We start from the raw sequence: 25,736 nt of genomic DNA on the forward strand, positions 1-25,736 counted from the left end.
CCATGGCCACCGACAACCCTGTGGAAAGTCTCCAGGAGGAAGCTACATGCCCCATCTGTCTGGAGTATTTTAAGGACCCAGTGATTATAGACTGTGGGCACAATTTCTGCCGAGCCTGCATCGCCCAGTGCTGGGAGGGACCCGACACAGCCGCCTCCTGCCCTCAGTGCAGAGAAACTGTGCAACAGGGAAACCTCAGGCCCAACAGGCAGCTGGCAAATGTCCTAGAAATCGCCAAGCAGCTGAGTTTACAGGCAGCGAAGGGGGCAGGAGGAGAGAGGGTGTGTGGGGAACACCAGGAGACTCTGAAACTGTTTTGTGAAGAGGATCAAACTTCTGTCTGTGTGGTTTGCCATCTGTCCCGGGCTCACAGAGCTCACAGGGTGGTTCCCATAGAAGAGGCTGCCCAGGAGTACAAGGTAGGGAATTGCTGTCAAGTTTAATGGGTAATAACTTTGGATTTTAATTACAGGCTGATTTCACTGAAAATTGCCTGTCACTCAGCTCTGTAAAGCCGTCACTGTACGGGAGATGCTATAAAAAAAATGATCTGGCAGTGTGGCCACAGAATCAGAATATCAAGTCTTAAAAGAGATCTGCTGTGGGAAACTTTTCTCTGAGATTCTGAATGCTTTTCAGACCCAGCTTCCACTGCTGAAAGAAGGGGACTATGAACAGATCATGGTGTCTCCTTTTGGTGATTCACATGGGCGGAGCTTATTTTGTGGGTGGAGCTTCAAAGAATCAAGCCACACTTGGCCCTCTTCTTCCCCGCCCTCCCTTCTGATCTCTGCTCATTTATGAAGCTGTTTTGCTGGATGCAAAGGCTGCTTTTCCACCCCATGTCTCTCACCGCCCCCTGCTGGCTCCCTCCCTCACTGCTTCCCTGCAGCAGCACTGTAGGGGTGTCAGCCAAGCAGCCCCAGGATCTCTGAGCAGCAGCAGCAGCCCTGGGCCCTTGGGCAGAGAGGAGGAGAAAACTCAAGGGCTCAGAGAAAAGAGAGAGAGTGAAATGGGGAGATCTCTGGCAGGGGCTCAGGAGGGGACTCTGGGGGGCTGCTGGGGTGTGGCACAGAGCGGGGCTGACAGGGCAGGAGCACGTTGCTCTGGTGTGTGAATGAATCACCTGCTGTCAAAAGGGAAGAGAGCCCTGGGTTATTGCAGCTCTGAGCATAGGTGCCAACTTTCTCCAGCGCTGGTGGGTGCTCGCGTCCCCTGGCCCCGCCCCAACTCCACCCCATCCCTGCCGCTATTGGACCCCTTCCCCAAATCCCAGCCCCGCCTCCTCCCCTGAGTGTGCTGCATTCCCCCTCCTTCCCCCCTCCCTCCCAGTTGTGACAAACAGCTGTTTCGCGCTGCTGGGAGTTGGGGGTGGAAAAGCAGGCACACTTGCGAAGGAGGCAGAGGTGGAGTCGGAGGTGAGCTGGGCGGGGGGTGGAGAGCTGCCTGCACCCACCAATTTTTCTCCGTGGGTGGTCCAGCCCCGGAGCACCCACAGAGTCGGCTCCTATGGTCTGGAGCAGTTATAATTATGGGTGGCCCATTCCCCCAGACCGAGTGTGTTCCCTGTTCCTCCCTGACTCCAGCCTCATCACAGCTTCACCTTGTTCAGTTAACGGGACTGCACTGGCTCAGGTGCTCAGCTGCTGCCTGAGGGAGGCCACATGGGAGCCTGGACATGCGAGAGCACAGTGGGGTCTTGTTCCTGGCCTGGGTCTGGGGTACAGTGGAGCGAGGTGCTGTCCCAACTTCTTCACTCTCACTGGCAGGAGAGATCGTTCAGAACCTTCCCAGCTTTTTCCCTGTGGCCTGTGCTCAGGGATGGGAAACTTTAGCTAAAACACAGGACTTGAGAAGTCCTGAGTGTCTGCACAAAGCAGAGCCCCCAGTCTGAGACTGGCATTTCCGCTCCCATGAGACCTTTGGGGCTGGCAGAGCCGAGTCTCCTTCCAGGGTATTTTACTGTTTATGTATGAAATGCCAATATGGATAGTACTGTCCACCCATCGGACAGGCAGAGTAATGGCTGTTTCTCGCACACGATGCCCCTGCAGGTGAAACTCCAGGGAGCCCTGGGCCCTCTGAGGAAGGAGCTGGAAGAGGCCCTGGCTCTGATGTCTAAAGAAAAGAAGAAAACCACAGAGTGGCAGGTGGGTGTCCGGGTTTATTCCTCCCTGAGCCCTTTCCCCTGCAGCGTTCCCAGGAATGCTGGGACCGAAAAGCTCCAGGATGACGTTATGAACCTGCTCTGGTTGTTTGCTCCGTTGCACAGACTTGGTGCTGGCCATGGGGGGCTCATGCCTCTGGCATTTGGGGAGGCCGGGCATGAGTGCCGGAACCTCCCCGCCGCCCAGATCATCACCCTGCCCACTCCCATTTGGCCTCCTCTCCCCGAGGCCTGGCCCACACTCCACTCCCCAGTGGCTCCCCGCTCACCATTCCAGCTCTCTCCTCTCTCCCACCCCCTCCCCCAAGGCCCCCTCGCCTGCCACTTGCTCCTTTCTGCCCCCTCCTGCCTTAAGGGCGTGTGACAGGGGAGGGGCAGAGAGGAGCAAGTGGCGGAGCCCCCCACACAGCTGATGGCTGCAAGCGGTGGGTGCTGCGGGGTTCGGGGGAAGAGCGGGAGCGAGGACTCCAGGCGGAGCTCAGGCAGCACTCCAAAGGCGGCAGGTCTGCAGCCTGCCTCCAAAGGGAGGGGCGCGGCATCCTGTCTGGGGAGGCTCAGCCTCCCCTGGCCTGTGGTACCTGCCATCCAGGGTGCTGGCAGCATCAGGCTGTGTCTCTGGTGGGGATCTCAGCGCAGCAGCTCCTGTAGGCGGAGGAGGAGGGGCAGTTCCTGGCCCTTGTACAGTGGTGCAGACTCACCCCTGAGATCTCTGATGGGGCAAATTCTCCATACTGGGTGCAGTGTTTTCACTATTCCATGGATCCTGTTTCCCTCCTGCAGATGGGGAGGGTGTGTCGGCTGCTCCAGCCATCGGTTTTCAGTGGCCTCCATGACAAAGCTCTGCAGCTTCTCTGCAGCCTGGAGGAAACAGATTGTTCCTTCTCACCCTGCTCCCACAGTCCCTGCAATGAATCTGCCCAGTGCCTGGGCCAGACACTGGAGCTGGGAGGATGATTTGCCCCCATGGGTGAGGTTCAGATTCACTCAGCTGGCTGGGCTGGGGGCACGCTGGGAGCTGAGCTCTTCTGAGCATCAAACCCAGTGGTGGGTGTGGAGCTCTATGGAAAATCTGCCTCCAGGGTGCATCCACATGGCTCCAGCAGCTAGCTGCAGGCTGGTCCCTGAGAGATACCCAGGGGTCTGGGTGGGCGTGAACAGCCCATGGTGCTGCGGCTTCATAGCTACTAGTGCCCGAGCTCGCTCGATCAAAGCTAGCTGGGGTGTGTCTACACATGGTGCTGTCAGACCTTCATTGCAGTGTGGACACCCCCTGAGTGAGCAGAGCCAGGCAGCGCTCGGCCACCTCGCAGCCTCTCTTGCCATCACGTCGCCACTTCATCCCAGGCACCTGCTACTGTTACTGTGACTTTACCTGTGCTCATCTAGAGCCAGGTGATGAACCCATGGGACAAAATGTCTGTTCCGGTTCACCTGCCTTTTCCAGTGAAATCCCTGCAGAGAGCGTGGGGGGTGTGAGGAAGACGCCAGCAGCAGGGAGGAGAGGAGAAGCAGGTGTCCCACTAGTCAGATAAAAATGGCCATTTACAAGAGCTGAAATGCTCAGAGCTGGGTGCCTCTGGTTCTGCATCTGAAGCCGTATTTAGAGCCCGGCGGAAGTGGGCTCGTTTCCAGAGGACAGAACCGCAGCAGCTCCCACTCCCCGCACCGGAAGCAGTTGGTGCTCAGTTCCTCAGACAAGAGGGATTTAGGTGCATAACAATTAACAGCCATGTTGAATGTGTCCGGCAAAGATCCCAGCTGGCACCGTGGAGACAGCTGCACCTTGGGACAGTCACTGGGGTGGTTCTGAAACCCTTGATTATCGCCCAGTGAGAGCGAGTTACGTCCTACAGCACCAGAGGTCACGGCCCAATGATCAGTGTCACTCGGTGCAGAGTAACTGCAGCCCCAGCGACTGTGAGATGAGGCCCAGCAGGGGCGGCCAGTCACCCACTGAGAGGGGCCGTCATGGGCCTGAGCCAGGTGGGGAGTATCCCCATGGGCGGGAGCAGGGCCCGGGAGGTGACAGGCCCCCATGAAGGATGCGTTGTCCATGTCTGATGGGGGGAGATGTTAGGGGATACGGTAACGCTACACCACTCGAATTAGCTGTAACTCAACAGCTCCCAGGGGGCGGGAGGGGAAGGAGGCTGCAGCCCACGGCCCTTTGCAGGGTCCAGGCCACATGCACAAAGCCTCGGGCAGGTGCCCACAGGGGCTCCTGAGGGAGTTGGGGCTTGTCAGGGCTGTACCCGAGTTGTCTGAGTGCCCTGTGGCTGCAGCACTCCCAAGGGCGGGGTGGGGGTTGGTCTGGGGGATGGGTTGGTGTCCAAAGCCCATTGGCAGATGGGCCCAGGGGTGCTGGAGGGCTGCGCTGGGGGCTCAGGTCAGCCGGGGCAGAGGTACGAGGTGGATGTTACAGCGCTCAAGCAGCTGCCTCTTCAGACACTGAGCACGGCCCGCCCCCACCACACAGGTGAGCCGGACAGACAGACGGGTTAGAGCCCTGCACAGGGAAGGGGAGGGGGGTCAGCACAGGGCACAGGCTGGTGGGGGGAAGGGCTGGGGGCGCACATACTTGGGTTTCAGGGAGGAGGGCTCTGGGGGCAGGAGACAAGGGCTGGGGAAGCTGCTGAAGCCCCTGGCCCTTTTGGCATCTCAGGGAGAGTAAGAGGGACTTTTCCCAACATCACTGTGGCCCAAGTCACACTGGAGGGCAGGCTCACCCCAGGGTCACCCAGCAGCTCTGGGCTGAGCTGCAGGGGAGCTAGAGAGGCCAGTGCAGAGCAGCCAGCCCCTCCCCGTGCCAGGATCAGCACCGGCTCAGCATCGTTCCCACAGCTCCCTTCAGAGAGCAGGTGGGGACACATCTGGCATCAGCAACCTGCTACTCTGTGAGCCTGGAGGGCTCCCTAAAGATTGCGATCCCAGGGGCACTGGGCCCATGGGCATGGGGCACTCGGCCAGGCTCGGTGAGGCCAAAGCCAGCCCTGACAATGCCCTGGGCGCCCAACACCCATGTGAGCCCCAGGATGGCACCCAAAGGACTATTAGCACCAGCCCTAGGTCCTGAACATTGCAGCCCTGGGAGCTGGTTGTCAAAGAAGGAGCATTGCCCACATCCTGCTGTGATGGGTCCCTGGGGTGTCTGAGTGCCCAGCACTTGGCAACCAAATCCCCCCACGGACGCCCTGTATAGCCCCCTGTAAATCTTTACTGTCCCCTCAGTTTCTCCCCACTCCACTTTGTCCATCCCATGCCACCTGCAATAACATACTGCATCTTTACAAAGCACCCGAGACAACCCCACTACGGAACTGGCCATGTGAAGTAAATTCCCTTCCAAACGGATACTGATCTAATATCCCCTGTTTCATGAACAGAGGCCCAGTCTGTGTAACTCAACATCTGGCTCACGTTTTCTCTGTGCCTTTCCTATTTTTCTATCTCAAGGGGAAAGTGAAGAATAAGAGAGAGATGATTGCAGGTGAATTTAACAAACTGCACACACTGCTGAGAGAGGAGGAGCAGCTGCTTCTGCAGAGCCTGGAGCAGGAGGAGAGGGAGACTCTGCAGAGACTACAGGAAAATGTCACCAAACTCTCCCGGCAAAGCTCCTCTCTGCAGCAGCTGATCACGGAGATAGAGGAGAAATGTCAGCAGCCGGTTGCGGAGCTGCTGAAGGTGAGATGGCATCAAAATTCTCCACCCATCCAGAATTATAACTCAGCTCCATGGGTCTGGATTCCACCAGTTAGAGTCAATGTGTTCTGTGCTTTACTGACAAACAGAACATCAGGCTAAGGGCTCCATCAGTTCCCAAATATCGCAGTTCATGTTAGAGGGGAATTCCCCTCATGGAGATCCAGTGAGGCCGTGGGAGATTAAATGGATAATACAAAATGATACTGAGCTGAACCCATCCCTGCTCTGACCCCAGAACATTGGACCCAACACAGTCGATAAACACAGATACTGATGGGTTGTGTCCCTAGAAGGGAGAACCCTTTAGCTAAATTCCTGTCTCCCCTATATATATGAAACAAGTGTTCAAAACAGTGAAGCCTGGGAGGGTTGATCTATTTTCAAGATGAAAGTTTGATGCCCAGAGTGAGACTCATACAGTTTTATGCACATTGTGTTAATACAGGACATTGATTCTCTTTTTCCTTTCAGGATGTGAAAAGCACATTGAGCAGGTGCGTTTCCTATGTTCATTGCTCTTATATTCTTGGTGGTGGTTCTGGGATGACGAGTGTACAGAGCAGCTGAGTGATGATGGGACGTTTTCTTCATAGGAGTGAGAATGTGAAACTCCAGGAACCAGAAGCTGTTTCTACTGACCTGAAGAACGTGTATAAAATTTCCCTTGACATGAGGGAAGCGCTGGAGAGATTCAGAGGTGAGTGGTGTCTCCTGGGACATTCAGCTGTATTGTGCCTGGGGATCTGGACAGAGCCTGGGACCCCAGGACACGCTTGCACCCAGCTGACAGGCTTGGAGCTGTGTGAGAGCTGGAGGCTGATGCGCTGAGTGCTGGGCAGTTTACCTGCTACTTACAGCCACCTGCTGGTACTTGCCCAGGTGTCTGACAAGGCCCCATCACTGTGACATCCTGACCCCTCCGTGGCTGAGTTAATGGGTGTCCCTGAGCCAGGTGCTGTGGGGCCTGGACTGGGCCCATTGTGCTGGGAGCTGCACAGACTGGTAACGGATGATGTGTCTGTGCCTCTCTCCTGCGACATGTGAGGGCTGCGTTGTGTGGCCACCACTCAGCTCTGCCCCAGCCCCCATTAGCCAAGGCTGGCCGAGGTTTCTGAACTGGAGGAGGGGCCGGTCTGGCTGCTGCGGTCTGACCTGGGCCGTGTGTTACTGGGTAACAAACTGAATCCTACAGGCCCCTGGTCTGCTCTGAGCACAGCCCAGTGTGAGGTTGGGTCAGTGGTTTCCTGCTCAGTGAGTGAGACTCTCACACAAGAGTGTGATCCTGTCACAGTGTCTGAGCGTGAGCTGCCCCCATCCAAACCCCTCCCCACAATTCCAGCGCGGAGACCGGGTAGAAAGGCACAAACCTGACGGCGAGGAGGGACAGAGAACAAACTAAGGCCGAGGAGAGGGGGAGTGGGAAGGTTCAGTGAGCTCGGTCTGTGATAGTTGAACTGGCTCTTTCATCCTACCCCCGCCCTCCTCTCTTCCCCCCCACCCCCAGCAGGGGGCAGTGGAAGGGGCCAAGCTGGGTGTGTCTGTCCCGGCCGATGGAGGCTGCGCAGTGGGTGCCGGCTGCAGGGCCAGGATCTCAGGGCTCCGGGGAGCAGGAACCCCAGGCTGTGGGGGAAGCAGCTTCCTCTCTGTGGCTGGCTGGAGCCCGCACATCCCTGCTCCCTTCCCCCCTCGCTGCCCCCAGCCCAGCACAGTCTGTGCCCACTGGACCCTGAACACGGCTGGGCTCTGGGCCATTCCACAGCCCTGGCCCCTGAGCCTGTCGGGATCCTGAGCCAGTCACCTCCGTGCCCCTTCTAGGGGATCCTCAGCCCCTGGGGAGCCTCCTGTCACCCCCCCGGAAACCCCGTCCTGGGCAGGGTCCCAGGCCCTGAGTCACTCGCTGGCTGCTCCCGGCTGGCCAGGCCCAGGGTCTCCAGCAGGGCCCTTGGTGCTGGCACCACGCTGGCTGCCAGAGCTCCCAGCCCCTGGCCCAGCCCGGCCTGTTGTCCCAGCGCTGACCCCTCCCCTGCGGGTGGTGGGGGGGACCCTGCTGCTCTCAATGGCTGAGCCCCCCCCTCTGCCGCGGCCTCTGGTGCTGCGCTCGCAGGCTCAGCCCGTGCCAGGGCCAATGCGGCGCTGCTGGGGCTGCTCCTCCCTCGGCACCTGGGTTCTCTGTGTCTGGGGCAAGTGGCCGGGCGAGTGGGCAGGGACCTGCTCAGAGACACACGCCCTGTGCTGCACCCAGAGGGCAGAGACCAGCCAGGGCCGGGCAGCAACGTGCCACCGCGCTGGGATTAACCCTTTCCTGCCACCCACCCCAGCAGCCCCGGCCGGTCAGTGCCACTCGACTGCCCGCGCTCTGACCCCAGGGACCCGGGTCCGGCAGCTCGGGGGAGTTGCTGGGTGAATGTGTGGGGCAGAGTAACCAGGGCTCCCTGCGCCCCAGTGTCCCCGTGTGCGATGGGGAAGGCCCCGCGCTGTCATGCAGCCCTTTCGGGGCTGGGCAGTGAGTGTTGTTATTGATATGGTGCCCACGAGTGAGCCAGGCACTGCAGAGACAGAACAAGGGGCTGCCAGCCCCACAGGGCTCCTGGTCTGAGTGCAGACAAGGCCCAGCAAGGGCAGCAGCAAACACTGGGGGAGGGGGAGTGGGGTTCCCATTGTGGGGCCAGCCGCTCCCTGAGCCCATCCTGTGCCTGTCTTCTGGGCGTGGTAGACAGTATTGTAGTGACCCTGATGGCTCCATGCTGGACCCTGGGTCACCCACCAGGGAACAGGGCAGGGCAGAGGCAGCCTGAGGATGGGGGGAGCTGGAGGCTGTGGGGGAGCGGGAGCAGCCTGGGAGCTGGGACAGAGACACTGGATGCCAGGTGGGTGGCCCAAAACCCTGTGCTGTGTTCGTTCCAGATTTCCACTCTGTGATGCAGGCTCTGCTGGGGTCAGATGCTGTGGTGAGGGGCCCACCCAGACAGACTAAAGAGAGCGAGGCTCTGTCTGCATGGGGAAGGGGCAGCAGTTCTGTTAAATTGGTTCCAGTTCTGTAGACTCATCGTGGGGTGGCCCCCTCAGGTACCACCCTCAGTCATTTCAGGGTGTCTTGGCAAGCATCTTGCCTCAGTTTACCCTCTTCAGCACTTCTTAAATTACGCCTCACAGTCCAAAAGATCTGAGAGAAAAGTCCCCCCTGGGGTCCACTCTGAGTCCAAGTAAACCCCAAAATAAAATCTTTTCCTTCACTCTGCTCCAGCCTCCAGCTCTCACTCAAGCTCCTCACTGTCCTCAAGTCAGGAGTCCTCAGTCCTCCTTCCCAGAGCTGGGCTTGAATTGTGGAATCACAATTGTGGAATCACATGACTCCAGCCCTCCTTCCCGGAGCTGGGGTCATTTCAAACTGTGCCTTTATTCTCTGCGTCCACTTTCTCCAGCCTGGGGCAGCTCTCCAGGGCTCTGTCCTCCTCCAGCTGCTGCTGTCATTGTCATCTCTGGCAGCGCCTCCCCCTTAGGGGAGCTCCTCTGTCTAGGGCAGTGGTTCCCAAACGTTTTTGGTCATGCCCTCCCTTACCTGGTTTGTGCCCCCACCCCGGGAGCTGCGGTCAGAAGCTGGGCCAGGAACAGGGCTGCAATTGGGGCTAGGAGTTGGGGGCCGTGTCTGTAAGTGGACCCGCTGTTGGGGCTGGGAGCCTCAGGCTTCAGCTGGGAGCAAAGCCGCTGGTGCAGCCTGAGCTGAAACTGGGGCTGCAGTTGGGGCCAGGAGCTGGGGGCTTTGGCTGGGGGCGGAACCACGGTTGGGCTGGAGCTGCAGCTGGGGTCGCAGCCTGGAGCAGGGCCAGGAGTCACTGGCTGAGGCTGGGGCTGGAGCTTCAGCTGGGGCTTAGGGTGGGGCCAGAGTGGAGCTGGGGGCAGAGTAAGGCCGGTTTGCGTTCCCTTCCTGCCACCCATGGGGGCTGGTCCATGCTCTGCCATGCCCCCAAATGTTCCTCCACACCCTCTAGGGGGGCACGACCCACAGTTTGGGGACCACTGCTCTGGAAGCACCCCTTCCAGGCTCCTTGCTCTGGTGAGCTCTCCTGGGAGCTCCTCTTCTCGGCAGCTTCCTATCCCTAGGATTCCTTCAGCTGAGCCCCGGTAACCCTTTTTCAGGCTCATTAGCTATTTAGCTGCCAACTAGCCACATAGGGATTTAATTACTTCCAGGTCGGTCTGGGTTGTCTCATTCTTCCTTCCAGGATCCTTTCACAGGTAGTCTGGTCCCTAACTCCCATAAAAGGGCCAGCCATCTTCATACATTTCCCCTCACCCCCAGAGCCAACCTGTATTCAAAGGTAGGCTTGACCAGGGCTGATACTTGGTGATGTTCCGCAGCTGGGGTGGGGTGGGGGGTACTTCCTGCCCTGCTGCCACAAGGAAATCTACAAGGCCCTTGGCGATAATTTTCTTCTCGTCACCGAAGTGTGAAGAGACCAGGAGTTTGATTCCCCAACTTTCTATGTAGCTCATGTCAGGGGTAAAATCCCCCATAGTCTTCAGCGTGTCATAGTTCAGAACAGCTCTTTGGCCATAGCAGAGGTAGTCAATAACACTGGGCTTTCATCATTGGTGTGATGGTCCTGTCGCAGATATGGGCTGGCTACGGAGCTTCCCTCTCAGCCAGATACACACCAGATGTGTTCATCACAAAATTCTTGAATTTTCCGCCAAGTATGTCTGAGGTCAGCTTAAAGATGGTATTTTACACCCAGCGCTACCTAGTGGTTGAACAGCATAATACAGTTTAGCGTTCCATTATATCTCCCCCGTTAAGTTCTACATTCCGACCATTTATAATATTTACATTATCTCACTGTCTTTGAAGTTCAGTGCAGATCAGTCTGTTAGGTGTCTCTGAATGGTGCTGGTCTTTTAATTACACAACCCGAACAGGTAACAGCTTGGTCATCTGGCTGTCCATTAGTTCCAACAACTGACTGTGGTCAGTCTGGAATCCTTGAGTCATGTTCTTGTTCTGCATCCATCATCTGCAGAGTTTGCTCAGTTGATTGTTCTTTCTGAGGAACAAATTGTAGATGTTGACAGTTTCTGTTGAACTCTCCTCTCTTGGTCTTGATCACATACAACCTGGGTGTAGAATTCTTTTTCTTTACAACACCTGGAATATTCCATTCTTTTTCTCCATCCAGTTTGACACAAACATGGTCACCGGGTTCTAGCCCTGGTAGTTTTCTAAGTGATGTCTGTTGTAAAAGTGTTCATAAATTTTTTTTCCCTTTTTATTCGATTTGCCTATTCTCTACTTGTCTGGCAACTTTGGAGATAGATTCTTTTCCAAAGTTGGGAGGGTAGCTAGGAGTTGTCTTCCCATCAGGAGTTGTGCTGCACTATATCCAGTAGCTGCTATTGGTGTTGATCTATAACTCAGTAGAGCAAAGAATGGATCTTCCTGCTGAAGGATATTCTTCACTGTCTGTGCAGCTCTCGCAGGCTCTCCATTCGCTTGTGAGTAATATGGGCTTCTCGTAATATGAGGAAGATCATATTTTGTTTGGATAAATTAAATTCTACGTCAGTGAATTATGGTCCATGCTCTGTCACAAGTTCTTCTGGAACCCTGAAATGACCAAAAGTGCCCTTCAGTTGCTCTATGACACTCTGGTCTGTTATGTCTTTCAAGTACACTCTTTCTACCTACCTGGAAAAATAGTCCACGACTACCAGGTAAAGATGTCCCCTGAATTCACATAACTCTGCAGCTAGTCTCTTCCAAGGTCTCTTTCATTCAGACTAGCTCCTTGCTAGTGTCACTAATTACTACTGGCCATATCTTTTTCCCCACAGCCTTCAGTAAAGAGCTATGGGAGCCCGTGGGGAAATGTTTCTACCAAGGGCAAATTTAACAGCAGCTCTGGAGTGTTTCATAGCTGATGTCCTGAGCCTGGCCTGGCCGTACCTGTGTGTTTCTGGGGATGTTGACAGTCACTCACTGCAAGTCACTGGGATTTGGGCTCCTAAGTTTCTGGGACACGTTTGAAATAGAGCTGGGTGTAATTTGGGGGGTAAATAGTTTATCTGATGAAAAATTATATTTTGGGTCGACTGAAACTATTCGCGAATCCATGTTGAGTTTGCTGACGAGTTTCAATGAACAGAGAAAGGTGGCACCGCTTCCCTTCCAGCCTTTAGCCCCGTAGCTGGGCCCTCAGCGGGGAGCCCCCGGTTCAATCCCGCCGTGGGATGTGGGGCAGGAATTGGAATGTGGGAATCCAGAAAGGGCTGGAACTGCTGGGCTCCGGGTGTCTGGTGTGGGGCTCCCACAATCTCTCCTGCTGAAGACGTCCCCCTGTGTCTAAACACTGCCATGGGCACTGGGCCAGAGCATGGGAGTGAGACTGACTCTGCAGCCCAGTGGGTCGGGCTGCACCTGGCAGCCCAGACTCCAGCTCCCCTGGTCCAGTGACCCTGTAAATACTGATCAATAACCCCCGTGAGGGGAGGGGTTCTGGCCCCTGGCACAGCAGTGTCTCAGCCATGTCGGTGCCCCACTGCAAACCCCGAGTGCAGATGCACTGCACTGGTATGAACTGGGCCTGGCCCCTGGCGCAGCTTCTCCCAGATGGAGTGGGCAACAAGTGGGGAAATGCCCCCTCCCCTCCCCGCTGCCCCAGCCTCATTAGCAATGGCCCCTGTTCCCCCCAGCACCCCACAAGTCCTATCTCCCGCTACCCTGCCCCCTTCCAGCGAGCCCAGACACCCTGCCCGTGCCCTAACATGGAGAGTCCCAGCTGCGCCCCATGGGTCAGGGCTGCACCCCCAGTGTGTGTGGGGATGGCACCAACCTGCTCTTAGCAACAAACCAGCCACACATGGCCCCAGAACAACAGAGATTCCCTGGGGCCTGCCCCCTTCACCTTCCCTCTTGCCCCCCTTCACCTCCCTCTATCCCCCTGGCACCTGCCCCTCCCTTACCCTTCCCTCAATTCCTGTGCCCACCTGACCCCCGCCTCTATCCTGTCCCCTCACCCTCACCCCAAACTCCTGCTTCTCCCCCTGGGACCCTGCCCCTTTCCCCACCTTTGTCTCCCTGGCATCTGCCCCTGCCCTCCACCCACCTCTGCCCCCCTGGAACTCACCCCTCCGTTCTCCCCCTGCCGTCCTGTCACCTGCCCCTCTCCCCGAAACATCCTTTGCACCGTGGAGCCCACCGATCACTTCACCCCCCTGCTACCTCCTGGAATGAACCTCTCCCCTTTCCCCCTCTCCTGCCATGTCTCCTTCCCCACCCTTCGCCCCCCCTGCCCTTTCATGCCCCCCCACCCATCACCCTCCTCTGCTGTCTTGGCTCCTGCCCTTCCCACCCCCCTCAGCCGCGACTGTTACCCGACCCTCTCCCCACCCTCTCTGACCCCTGGCACCCTTCCCTTCCCTAGTCCCCCTGTGCCCACCCCTCCTCTAGCCCCACTCTCACCTTCTGGCTCCTGCCCCTCCTCGATCCCCTCTCCTAACACCTCTCTCTACCCACCTGCCCTGCCTCTCTCCTCACCCCTCTCTGGCCCCTCGTGCACACCCCTCCCATCGCCCCCCTCTCTACCTCCTGGTGCCTATCCCTCCCTCCTCTGCCCTCCCTGTGTCTGCCCTTCTGCTCAACCCCCTCAATCCCCCTGGCACCTGCCCTTTTCCTGACCCCCCTGCACCCTCCTGGTGCCGACCCCTTCCCTCATTCACCCTGCCCCCCGGTACCTGCCCCTCCTCTTGCCCCCTTCCTCCCTGATGCCCACCCCACTCACTCCCTCTGCCCCCTGACTCCACTCTCCTCACGCCCCTCTTCCCCCATCACCCATTTACTTGCCCCACCCCCTGCCTTTCTCGTGACCACCCCTCCTTTCACCCCCCCTCTCCTGGCACCCACTCCTCCCTACCCCGTTCCCTCCTTTTTGTCTGCCCCCTTCCTTTACCCCCTTCTGTTCCCCGGCACCTGCCCCTCCCCCTGCCCCTCTGGCGCCCACCTCTTCCCTTGCCCCCCTCTGCCCCCAATACTGCCTCTTGTCCCTGGTGCCTGCCCCATTCCATGCCTCACCACTGTCCCCCTGGCGCCTGCCCCTCCCACTGTCCCATTGCTGCCTGCCCATCTGCTCACCCTCCTGTGCCCCCCAGCTTTCACCCCTCCTCTAGTCTCCCGGCATCCACCCCTTCCCTTGCCCTCCTACCCACTGACGATCACACTTTCCCTCACTGTCCCGCCCATTTGCCCCTGGTGCCTTCCCCATCCCATGCCCCACCACTGTCCCCCAACCCCCCAGCATTTGTCTCTCCCCCACTCTGCCCCCGGTTCCTGCCCCTCCTTCTCCCGCCCTGGCCCCCACTTCTCCCCTCAGTACAAGCCACTTCCCTCGCCTCCACCCCCTGTTGCCTGCCCCTTCCCTTGCACCCCCTCCCCTGCCACCTTCCCTCACTCTCTGCCTCTCTAAAACCTGCACCCCTCACCCCCCTCTAGTCCCCTGGTGCCAGCCCCTCTGTTCACTCCTCCTCTGCCCCCCTGAGGCCCATCTCTACCATTGCCCCCATCTGCCTCCATGGTGCCGGCCCCTTCCTTTGCCCCCTCTACCTGCCTGGTGCAAACCCCTTCCCTTGCCCGCCTTTGGGCCCCCTGGTATCTGCCCCTCCCCTCCCCATCTCCTAACCTCTGGGTCCCACCCCACCCCTCCCCTCCCCCTCTCTCTTCCCCCCTCATGCCCACATCTCCACACCCCTCTGCCCATAGGGCGTGCCCTTCTCCACACCCCACTTTCTGCCCCTCAGTGCCCGCCCCTCTCCTCTCTCCATTCCTTGTATCTACCCCTCTGCTCATCTCCCCATCAGTCCTGGTGACTACCCCTTCCCTCCTCCCACCTCTGTCTTCCTGTCACGCACTCCTCATGCCCCTCTCCCCCTTTATGACTGCCCTTTCCCTAGCTCCACTGTTGCCCCCTGGGGTCTACCCCACCACTTGCCCCTGCATGTCCCTCTGAAACCTGTCCTACCCCTCACCCCTCTTTCTCCCCTTGCCACCTGCGCCTTCTCCCACCCCCTCCTTTTTCTCTGGTGCCAGCCCCTCCTTTTACTCCCCCTCTCCCTTCCTAGCGCCTGCCCCTCTGTTCACGCCTTGTGTCCCCTGGTGCAAGCCCCTTCCCCTCCCCCCATCCGCCAGTGCTGCCCGCCCCTTCTGTATCCCACCCTTTGGACCTCTGGTGCCCACCCCTCCCCTCATCTTTCTCTTTCCCTTGGCACCAGTCCTGCCCCTCACTCACACTCTACGGCCCTGATGCATGTCCCTCATAGAATCACAGAATATCAGGGTTGGAAGGGACCTCAGGAGGTCATCCAGTCCAACCCCCTGCTCAAAGCAGGACCAATCCCCAACTAAATCATCCCAGCCAGGGCTTTGTCAAGCCTGACCTTAAAAACTTCTAAAGAAGGAGATTCCACCACCTCCCTAGGTAACGCATTCCAGTGTTTCACCACCCTCCTAGTGGAAAAGTTTTTCCTAATATCCAACCTAAACCTCCCCCACTGCAACTTGAGACCATTACTCCTTGTTCTGTCATCAGCTACCACTGAGAACAGTCTAGGTCCATCCTCCTTGGAACCCCCTTTCCGGTAGTTGAAAGCAGCTATCAAATCCCCCCTCATTCTTCTCTTCCGCAGACTAAACAATCCCAGTTCCCTCAGCCTCTCCTCATAAGTCATGTGTTCCAGTCCCCTAATCATTTTTGTTGCCCTCCGCTGGACTCTTTCCAATTTTTCCACATCCTTCTTGTAGGGTGGGGCCCCAAACTGGACACACTACTCCAGATGAGGCCTCACCAATGTCGAATAGAGGGGAACGATCACATCCCTCAATCTGCTGGCAATGCCCCTACTTATACATCCCAAAATGCCATTGGCCTTCTTGGCAACAAGGGCACACTGTTGACTCATATCCAGCTTCTCGTCCACTGTAACCCCTAGGTCCTTTTCTGCAGAACTGCTGCCGAGCCATTCGGTCCCTAGTCTGTAGCGGTGCATGGGATTCTTCCGTCCTAAGTGCAGGACTCCGCACTTGTCCTTGTTGAACCTCATCAGATTTCTTTTGGCCCAATCCTCTAATTTGTCTAGGGCCCTCTGTATCCTATCCCTACCCTCCAGGGTATCTACCTCTCCTCCCAGTTTAGTGTCATCTGCAAACGTGCTGAGGGTGCAGTCCACACCATCCTCCAGATCATTTATGAAGATATTGAACAAAACCGGCCCGAGGACTGACCCCTGGGGCACTCCGCTTGATACCGGCTGCCAACTAGACATGGAGCCTTTGATCGCTACCCGTTGAGCCCGACAATCTAGCCAACTTTCTACCCACCTTATAGTCCATTCATCCAGCTCATACTTCTTTAACTTGCTGGCAAGAATACTGTGGGAGACCGTGTCAAAAGCTTTGCTAAAGTCAAGGAACAACATGTCCACTGCTTTCCCTTTATCCACAGAGCCAGTTATCTCGTCATAGAAGGCAATTAGATTAGTCAGGCATGACTTGCCCTTGGTGAATCCATGCTGACTGTTCCTGATCACTTTCCTCTCCTCTAAGAGCTTCAGAATCAGTTCCTTGAGGACCTGCTCCATGATTTTTCCAGGGACTGAGGTGAGGCTGACTGGCCTGTAGTTCCCAGGATCCTCCTTCTTCCCTTTTTTAAAGATGGGCACTACAAAAGCCTTTTTCCAGTTGTCCGGTACTTCCCGCGATCACCATGAGTTTGCAAAGATAATGGCCAATGGCTCTGCAATCACATCTGCCAACTCCTTTTGCACTCTCGGATGCAGCGCATCCGGCCCCATGGACTTGTGCTCGTCCAGCTTTTCTAAATAGTCCCGAACCACTTCTTTCTCCACAGAGGGCTGGTCACCTCCTCCCCATGCTGTGCTGCCCAGTGCCGCAGTCTGGGAGCTGACCTTGTTCGTGAAGACAGAGGCAAAAAAAGCATTGAGTACATTAGCTTTTTGCACATCCTCTGTCACTAGGTTGCCTCCCTCATTCAGTAAGGGGCCCACACTTTCCTTGACTTTCTTCTTGTTGCTAACATACCTGAAGAACCCCTTCTTGTTACTCTTAACATCTCTTGCTAGCTGCAACTCCAGGTGTGATTTGGCCTTCCTGATTTCACTCCTGCATGCCCATATTTTTATACTCTTCCCTGGTTATTTGTCCAATCTTCCACTTCTTGTAAGCTTCTTTTTTGTGTTTAAGATCAGCAAGGATTTCACTGTGAAGCCAAGCTGGTCACCTGCCATATTTACTATTCTTTCTACACATCGGGATGGTTTGTCCCTGTAACCTCAGTAAGGATTCTTTAAATACAGCCAGCTCTCCTGGACTCCTTTCCCCCTCATGTTATTCTCCCAGGGGATCCTGCCCATCAGTTCCCTGAGGGAGTCAAAGTCTGCTTTTCTGAAGTCCAGGGTCCGTTTTCTGCTGCTCTCCTTTCTTCCCTGTGTCAGGATCCTGAACTCGACCATCTCATGGTCACTGCCTCCCAGGTTCCCATCCACTTTTGCTTCCTCTACTAACTCGTCCCGGTTTGTGAGCAGCAGGTCAAGAAGAGCTCGGCCCCTAGTTGGTTCCTCCAGCACTTGCACCAGGAAATTGTCCCCTACACTTTTCAAAAACTTCCTGGATTGTCTGTGCACTGCTGTATTGCTCTCCCAGCAGATATCAGGGTGATTGAAGTCTCCCATGAGAACCAGGGCCTGCGATCTAGTAACTTCTGTGAGTTGCCGGAAGAAAGCCTCGTCCACCTCATCCCCCTGGTCCGGTGGTCTATAGCAGATTCCCACCACGACATCACCCTTGTTGCTCACGCTTCTAAACTTCATCCAGAGACTCTCAGGTTTTTCTGCAGTTTCATACCGGAGCTCTGAGCAGTCATACTGCTCCCTAACATACAGTGCAACTCCCCCGCCTTTTCTGCCCTGCCTGTCCTTCCTGAACACTTTATATCCATCCATGACAGTACTCCAGTCATGTGAGTTATCCCACCAAGTCTCTGTTATTCCAGTCACATCATAATTCCTTGACTTTGCCAGGACTTCCAGTTCTCCCTGCTTGTTTCCCAGGCTTCGTGCATTTGTGTATAGGCACTTGAGATAATTTCCTGATTGTCCCTCTTTCTCAGTATGAGGCAGGAACCCTGCCCTCTCGCGTGCTCCTGCTCGTGCTTCCTCCCGGTATCCTGGTGTCCCTCCCCTTCCCCCTTAGCCCCACTCAGTGCCTGCCCCTCCCATCATCCCATTTTCTCCCCTGGCACATGCTCCTCTGCTCACCCTCACCCCGTAGCCCCCTGGCACCTGCCCCTCCTCTTACCCTCCTCCACCCACTCGTGACTGTCCCTGCCCTAGCCAGACCCTCTGCCCCCAGGCTCCTGCATCGCTCCGTCCCCCTGGTGCCTGCCCATTCCCTCCCCACCAAGGTCCTGGAATCTGCCCCACTCCTCATCCTCCCCACCCTGCTGAGCTGGGTACAGGCAGCCACATGCCAACCCAGGCCCCTGGCAGGGACGCTGAGCTGCTATGGTCACTAACACTGTTAACTCTGCCACGTGCCACACACCACGCCCCAGGAACAGCTGTAACCTAGACTCGTAGCAATGCAGGGCTGGAAGGGACCTGGAGAGGTCACCTAGCCCAGCCACTGGTGCTGGGGCAGGGCCTAGACCATCTCTGGCAGGGGTTTGTCCAATCTGTTCTTACAAACCTCCAGTGACGGGGATCCCGCAGCCTCCCTTGGACCAGGTCCAGAGCTTCACTGCCCTGAGACTTCAAAAGTGTTTCCTCATCTCCAGCCTCAGTCTCCCTTGCTGCAGCTTGCACCCATTGCTCCTTGGACAGGCCCTCGCCCTGCCCGCTGCCGGCACTGGGGGTGTCACCAGGTGTGAGCATCGCTGTTATTGCACTGAATGGCTGGGGGCGCTGGGCTGGCTCAGGGGGGCAGAGGGCAGCTGGGGCCTTTCACTCCCCAGTCACTGATCTCAGCCCAGGCTCAGAGTCCGGCTCCCAGCTAACAGGAGCTCATGTCGTAATTCTCGTCAACGGCAGCCTGACCGGCCACCTCCGCAGGGAGGCCAAGGCCTGAAGGGGCCGCAGGGACGGTTCCTCCCCAGGGAGAGGCTCCAGCAGGTGTCAGGGCTGAGCCACGTTGGCAGGACAGTGCGGGGCTCACATGGCCGCTGTGACATCCTCGTACCCTCGATACCCAGAGCTCCAGTGGGAGGGGTGTAAACCCCACTTGTACCCCCAGCACTGAACATACTGACACTGCCCCAATGCCCCCGCTCCTCCCGGGGTTGAGGGGGGAAATAAATGGCACTGGAAGAGAGGGGCCAGGAGCCCATGGCCCCATCACTTTTACTGATAGGAGGGCCGGGTCTCCCACTTTCTACCAGCTGTAAGGGCGAGCGATGGGGGACAGGGTGTTGGGGGGGAAGAGGCGGTGTGGGGGTGGAGTGTTGGGGAGAAGGGGCGGTGTGGGGGTGGGGTCTTGAGAAGGGGCAGTGTGAGGGCCGTGGCTTGGGGAGAAGGAGATGTGTGAGGGCAGGGGTTCGGGGAGAAGGGGTGGTGAGGGGGCAGGAGCTCCAGGAGAAGGACCCACACGGGAGGGCGGGGCCATGGTTCAGGCACCGGTGGCCCCTCTACTTTTAGGGAGTTTCCATCACTCCTGGGGAGGGGACCATCCCGGATCCTGATCCACGGGCACATCTGTCTATTTGCTGGGTGCACAGAGCTCTCCAGGTGGAGACACTTTCTCACTGACCCAGGAATCGGTGCTGGGAGGCCCCACTGCCCAAAAGGCCAAGGGGTCTCGCTCCCCTGACCTGGGGGTGAAGGGAGGAGCCCTGGGGCTGCTGTTCCTTGTCCCAGGAATGGGGTGAAGGGGACGTGGACACAGACAATCTCCTCGCTTGCGCTGTGAGGGGCAGACCTGGCTCCACGCTGGGCTTCAGAGCCTGAGCTCCAGCCTGAGTGTGAACGTCTAGGCGGCTATTTTTAGTGCCGAAGAGGGAGCCCCACAAGCCTGAATCTGTCCACCCCGTTCGGAGACTCGCTGCCGCGGGCTGTGTCCATGAACCCAGAGTGTGTCCAGAGTCTGGGTCTGAAAGTTCCCAGCGCGTCTGATCCAGGGCTGGTTAATGAGAGCGAGGGGGGTGGCTGGCACAGTCGTTAGATGGAGACACCGGAGCCCCTGGGGCTCTGGGACGGTCTCTGTGACCATTATCTGCTCTGGGAGATGCCCAGGTGCAGCTGCAGAGGGTCTGTTCTGCCAGCATCGTCCATGGGACAATCGCTCTGGGAGGAGTTCAGGCTGATTTGTGGGGGTCTCCATTTTCAGCCTGATTTTGGGGGCGAGATCAGGGGCTCAGGGGGAATTTTTTTACCCAGGGCAAATTAAATAGCAGCTCTGGAGTGTTTCATAGCTGATGTCCTGTGTCTGACCTGCCCGTAACTTTGCGTTTCTGGGGATGTTGAGAGTCACTCACTGCCAGTCACTGGGATTTGGGCTCCTAAGTTGCTCAGACAGGTTTACAGTGAAGCTGGGTGAAATGTTTTGGACAAATAGTTTATTTGCTGCAAAATTATATTTCGGATCGACAGAAATTATTCGCGAATCCATGTCAAGTTTGCTGACGAGTTTCAATGAACAGAAAGGTGCCGCCGCTTCCCTTCCAGCCTTTAGCCCAGTGGCTGGGCCCTCAGCGGGGAGCCCCCTGTTCAATCCCCCCGTGGGACGCCATGAGGGCTTGAGCTGCTGGGCACTGGGGGTCTGATGACGTCCCCCTGTGTCTAAACACTGCCCTGGGCACTGGGCCAGAGCTTGGGAGCAAGACTGATTCTGCAGCCCAGTGTGTCGGGCCCAGACCTGGGAGACCCGGAGTCCAGCCCCCCTGCTCCAGTCACCCTGTAATTATTGATCTATAACTCCCGTGACAGGAGGGGTTACGGCCCCTGGCACACCAGTGTCTCAGGCCATGTCTGCCTGGGTTTCCTTGCACCGGTGCAAACCCCCAGGGCAGACTTGCTGTGCAGATGTGAACTGGGATTGGTGCCTGGTGCAGCTTCCCCCAGAGGGAGGGGGCAGGAAGTGGGGAAATGCCCCCTCCCCTCCCCACTGCCCTGGCCTCATTAGCAACAGCCTATTAGTACACATTTACACCCCCCCCAGAATCCTCCACTGCACTGCCGCCCGCTTGAGCCCAACCCAGACCACTGCCCCATGGCGGACAGGCTGGGCCAGGAGAGGGGAGGGGCTGGCTGTGGGGTTTGCCTGACTGGAAGGTGGTGCCCGTGGGGCCTGCCAGCATGGGGAGTCCCAGCTGCGCCCCCTGGGGCAGGGCTGCACCCCCAGTGTGTGTGGGGCCAGCACCAACCTGCTCTTAGCGAGAAACCAACCACACATGACCCCAAAGCAAGAGAGATTCCCTGGGGCCTACCTCTCCCTCACCCCTCTGGCTCCTGCCCCTCCCTTACCCTTTTCTCACCCCTGTGCCCACCTGGACCCTGTGTCTATTCTGACCCCTCCTCCTCGTCCCTCCCCTTCTTCCCACCCACTTTCTGCTTCCCTAGACCCCTCTTCCCCCGACTTTGCCTCCCTGCCATGTGCCCCTGCCTTCCACCCACCTCTGCCCCACCGGAAACCCCCCTCCCTTCCCCCCCTGCCCTCCTGGCACCTTCCCCTCTCCCCCAAACATCCTCTGCACCCTGGAGCCCACCCATCACTTCACACCCTCTCTATGTCCTGGCATCCACCTCTCCCCTTTCCCTCCTCTGCTGCCATGTCTCCCACCCCTTCCCTCACTCCCATCTGCGTCCCTGGTGCCTGCCCCTCCCCTCTACCCCCTCTGCCCCCTGATGGCCGTCCCACCCCTCACCCTCTTCTGCTGTCCTGGCTTCTGTCCTTCTTACTCCCCTCAGCCCTCCTGGCACCTGCCTCTCTCCCCACCCTCTCTCACCCCTGGCACGCACCCCTTCCCTCACCCCCCTGGCACCTGCCTCTCCCCAATGCCGTCTTCTAACACCTCCCTCTACCCACCTGCCCCTGCCTCTCTCCTCGCCCCTCTCTGCCCCCTGGTGCTTGTCCCTCCCCTCCTCTACCCTCCCTGTGTCTGCCCTTCTGCTCAACCCCCTCAATCCCCCTGGCACTTACCCTTTCCCTTACCCCCCGCACCCTTCTGGTGCTGACCCCTTCCCCCTGCCGCCCCAAACACCTGACCCTCCCCTTGTCCCCTTCCTCCCTGATGCCTACCCCCTCACCACCCTCTGCCCCACTGACCTCACTCTCCTCTCGCCCCTCTGCCACCATCATCCATGCCATCTTCTCTTTATTTCTCACTCTTCCCCTCCCCTCGCCCTCTGCCTCCATGACACTTGCACCCCTCACCACCCCTCTCATCCCCTGGTGCCAGCTCCTCCTCTGCCCCAAGTCCCAGCTCTACCCTTGCCCCATCTGCCTCCCTGGTGCCTGCCATTTCCTTTGCCCCCTCTGCCCGCCTGGTGCAAGTCCCTTCTCTCGACCCCCTTTAGACCCCTGGTCTCCGCCCTTCCCCTCACCTCAGCACTGCCCCACCCCTCCCCTCCCCCTCTCCTAATCTCTGAGTCCCACCCCTCCCTTCATCCTCCCTCTGCCCACCTGGTGCCCACATCTCCCTTCATACTCCTCTGCCCCCCTAGGACCTGCCCTTCTCCACACCCCTCTCTCTGCCCCCTTTCTGCTCACCTGCTCTTTCACCCCCCATTCTGCCCCCCGGCACCAGTGCCTGCCCATTCGCTACCCCCCATGGTTGCACCTCCCCACTGCTCATCAACTCACCCCCCTGCAGCTCACCCTCCCCTTGATTTCCCCTGCCCCATTGAAGCTCCCCCATTCCCTCACACCCATCTGCCCTGTGGTGCCCGCCCCTTCCCTTGCCCACCGCAGCCCTCTGGGGTCCATCCCCTTCTTCTCCCATGGAGCCCACCTCTCCCCCCACCCCCTGCAGCCCCCAGGATCCTGTCCTTCACCCCCCTCTGTTCTTATGGTGCCTGCCCCTTCCCTTGTCCCCTCATTGCCCTTGTGCCTACCCCTCCCCCCTCTACTCCTCTCACCTGCCCCTCCCCTTTCCTCTCCCAGCATCAGCCTCTCCCCTCCCCCGCCCCCACTGACACCTCCCCACCCCTCCCCCGCTCCTCCTGCCCTTTCCCCCCATCGTCTCCTCACAGGCAGAGGGGCCCTGACTCCCCTCAGGCAACAACCCCCCCCCGGTGATTAACGGGGACGCAGGTTAATTTCCCTTCGATCCCAGTGACCAGCCCCTGCCCCCGGCCCTGACTCTGTGACTCTCTCCCCAGTGGACGTGACTCTGGATCCAGACACGGCTCATCCCAACCTCGTCCTGTCTGAGGATCGGAAACGTGTGAGACTCGGAGACAGACGCCAGGATCTGCCCGACAAGCCTGAGAGATTTGATCCTTGTGTCTGTGTCCTGGGCGCTGAGGGGTTCGCGGGCGGGAGGCGTTACTGGGAGGTGGGGGTGGGAGACAAGACGAGATGGGACCTGGGGGTTTGTCGGGAATCTGTGAGCAGGAAGGGGGAGGTCACAGCATCACCTGGGAATGGATACTGGGCCGTGCGGCTGAGGGACGGGGGATACGAGGCCCTCACCTCCTGCCCGACCCCCCTCCCCGTGAGCGTCCGGCCCGGCCGGGTGGGGATTTTCCTGGACTATGAGGCGGGCGAGGTCTCGTTTTACAATGTGACTGACGGGTCCCATCTCTTCACGTTCACTGACACCTTCTCCGGGACGCTCCGCCCTTATTTCTGTCCCGGTCTCAACGCTGGGGGTGAAAACGTGGCTCCCCTGATCATCTGCCCGGTCCCGGCTCCGGCCGGGGGGAATCTCGGTCCCTGACAGTGACCCCGCGGCACAGACCGGCCCCCCCAGCGCTGCTGCTCCTCTCGCCCCCATGTGGTGGAGGCCGGTTACTGCAGCTACTGGAGTTTTTGTGCTGCCCGGACGCTGCCAGTTTCCCTTTTCCACTGCAGGGTCCAGTCGAAAACCGGACACCTGGCAACCCCCAGCCCTCACCTTGCCCCGTCCCCTGCCCCAGGGGTAGCAGATGGTGGGGGATGGGGTCGTTCACTCCTGCCAGAATTTTCTACCCATGTGAACTCTCAAGGTAAAATATGAAATAAAAAAGATTATTCTAATTTAGAAAATATTATTGTAACAAGGTGTAAATACAAGAATATTTCAATTTACATTTCAACAGTATTTATGAAACAAGCATCTAAACATATTTTTAGAAATGGAATTATTTACATTTATTTTTGATTCTTCCCTCAAATCTATGTTGAAGTTTAACTTTTCTCAATAACATCATTTGTATTTCAACTGTGGAATTTCAAGAAATCCAGAATATTTGTCTTAACTAAATAAACTATTAAATTGTCAGACGGGGTTGTTCAGTTACAATGTACGTGTGTCATAAACATCACAACTACACACATGTGCAGCTGCTCTCTCTCTCCCTCTCCTCTCTTTATTGTCTTGACTGGTTCTCTCTGGAAGGCAGGGCACATACACCCACCTCCTGCACTACACCTTTGAAAATTAATAGCTTAAAAATGACAGAATTAATGAAGCAATATATTTAAATTCACTCATACAAGATTATATAATATTCTTTGAAGTTCTGTCAGCATTAATTCACTTTCTAGCTGCATATAATCGGTAATCAAGATATGACCCTTCCTTTCTTTTTCTCACAAAACATGGTCCCCAAACTCAAATGCTGTATTCTTAGATACCAGGGGTTGGCAACCTTTCAGAAGTGGTGTGTCGAGTCTTAATTTAGTCACTCTAATGTAAGGTTTTGCGTGCCAGTCATACATTTTAATGTTTTTAGGAGGTCTCTTTTTATAAGTCAATAATATATAACTAAACTATTGTTGTATGTAAAGTAAATAAGGTTTTTAAAATGTTTAAGAAGCTTCATTTACGATTAATTTAAAATGCAGAGCCCCCCAGACCGCTGGCCAGGACCTGGGCAGTGTGAGTGCCACTGAAAATCAGCTCGCGTGCCGCCTTTGGCACACGTGCCATAGGTTGCCTACCCCTGCGGAATACGAAAACGTCTTCTACAATCTCATTTTTTTGGTTATTTTTCTTTAGAAATATTATTTGCAGGGAATGTACTGTCAGTGTCCACTGTTGATTTCAAAGTACTGCCAGGGTTTCCATGTTCTTGGTTATAAGGACACAACAAATGTAGTTTGATAAAGAAATGGAGAAGGGGTTGTATTCCTTTACTGAATCATCACAAATTAACTTAATTGTAGTAAAGATGCTGGCACTTAATGACACATAACATGACATTTGGTGACATTTTATTGGGAGACCTTTCTTCTCGGCCACAAATCAGTCGAAAGGGTGCTATTTTTGTTGTCATGTGAGGTTTAGAGTACAAAGAAAAGAAAATTGCTCCAGGAAATTCATCACCATTCCTCTGGGTTCTGACCACCACCTTCTGGAATGCTCTGTAAAAATAGTGACCGATTGGTCCAATTCCTTGATATTAGCGATTGAACCTAATTTCTTGAAGAGCTGGCTGAGCAGAGTATGAGGGGAGGCACATCACATGGCATTCCTAGGACTACTTTTTCTTTTAAACGTGACGCGTTATGAACATTTTCAGTGTAATAATTCAGTTTTGAAGATTTATTCACAGTATGCCATCCATGGCAGAGTGCCTGAAACTTACGTTGATTATTTGGAAATAAATACCCTAACATTATCTTGTGAGGGATTCATTTGTGTTTTTATCCAGTCTGCTGCTGTCT

At 56.7% G+C, this 25,736-nt stretch overlaps 3 protein-coding genes across 3 annotated transcripts in view; 2 read left to right on the forward strand and 1 right to left on the reverse strand.

The window, feature by feature from the left end:
• The window catches only part of LOC102936186 (butyrophilin-like protein 2), a 1,677,894-nt gene that overhangs the window by 356,244 nt on the left and 1,295,914 nt on the right, over positions 1-25,736 (reverse strand).
• The window catches only part of LOC114020220 (butyrophilin subfamily 1 member A1), a 1,361,724-nt gene that overhangs the window by 131,999 nt on the left and 1,203,989 nt on the right, over positions 1-25,736 (forward strand).
• On the forward strand, positions 3-24,348 carry LOC122461321 (E3 ubiquitin-protein ligase TRIM39-like). The gene is made up of 6 exons (XM_037914825.2): positions 3-419; positions 2,055-2,150; positions 5,621-5,851; positions 6,344-6,366; positions 6,466-6,569; positions 23,246-24,348. The coding sequence occupies exons 1-6, from the start codon at positions 3-5 to the stop codon at positions 23,803-23,805; spliced, it is 1,431 nt and encodes a 476-aa protein (XP_037770753.1). The 3' UTR covers positions 23,806-24,348.

The sequence above is a fragment of the Chelonia mydas genome, chromosome 14 (assembly GCF_015237465.2).
Source record: "Chelonia mydas isolate rCheMyd1 chromosome 14, rCheMyd1.pri.v2, whole genome shotgun sequence".
NCBI classification, from domain to species: domain Eukaryota; kingdom Metazoa; phylum Chordata; order Testudines; family Cheloniidae; genus Chelonia; species Chelonia mydas.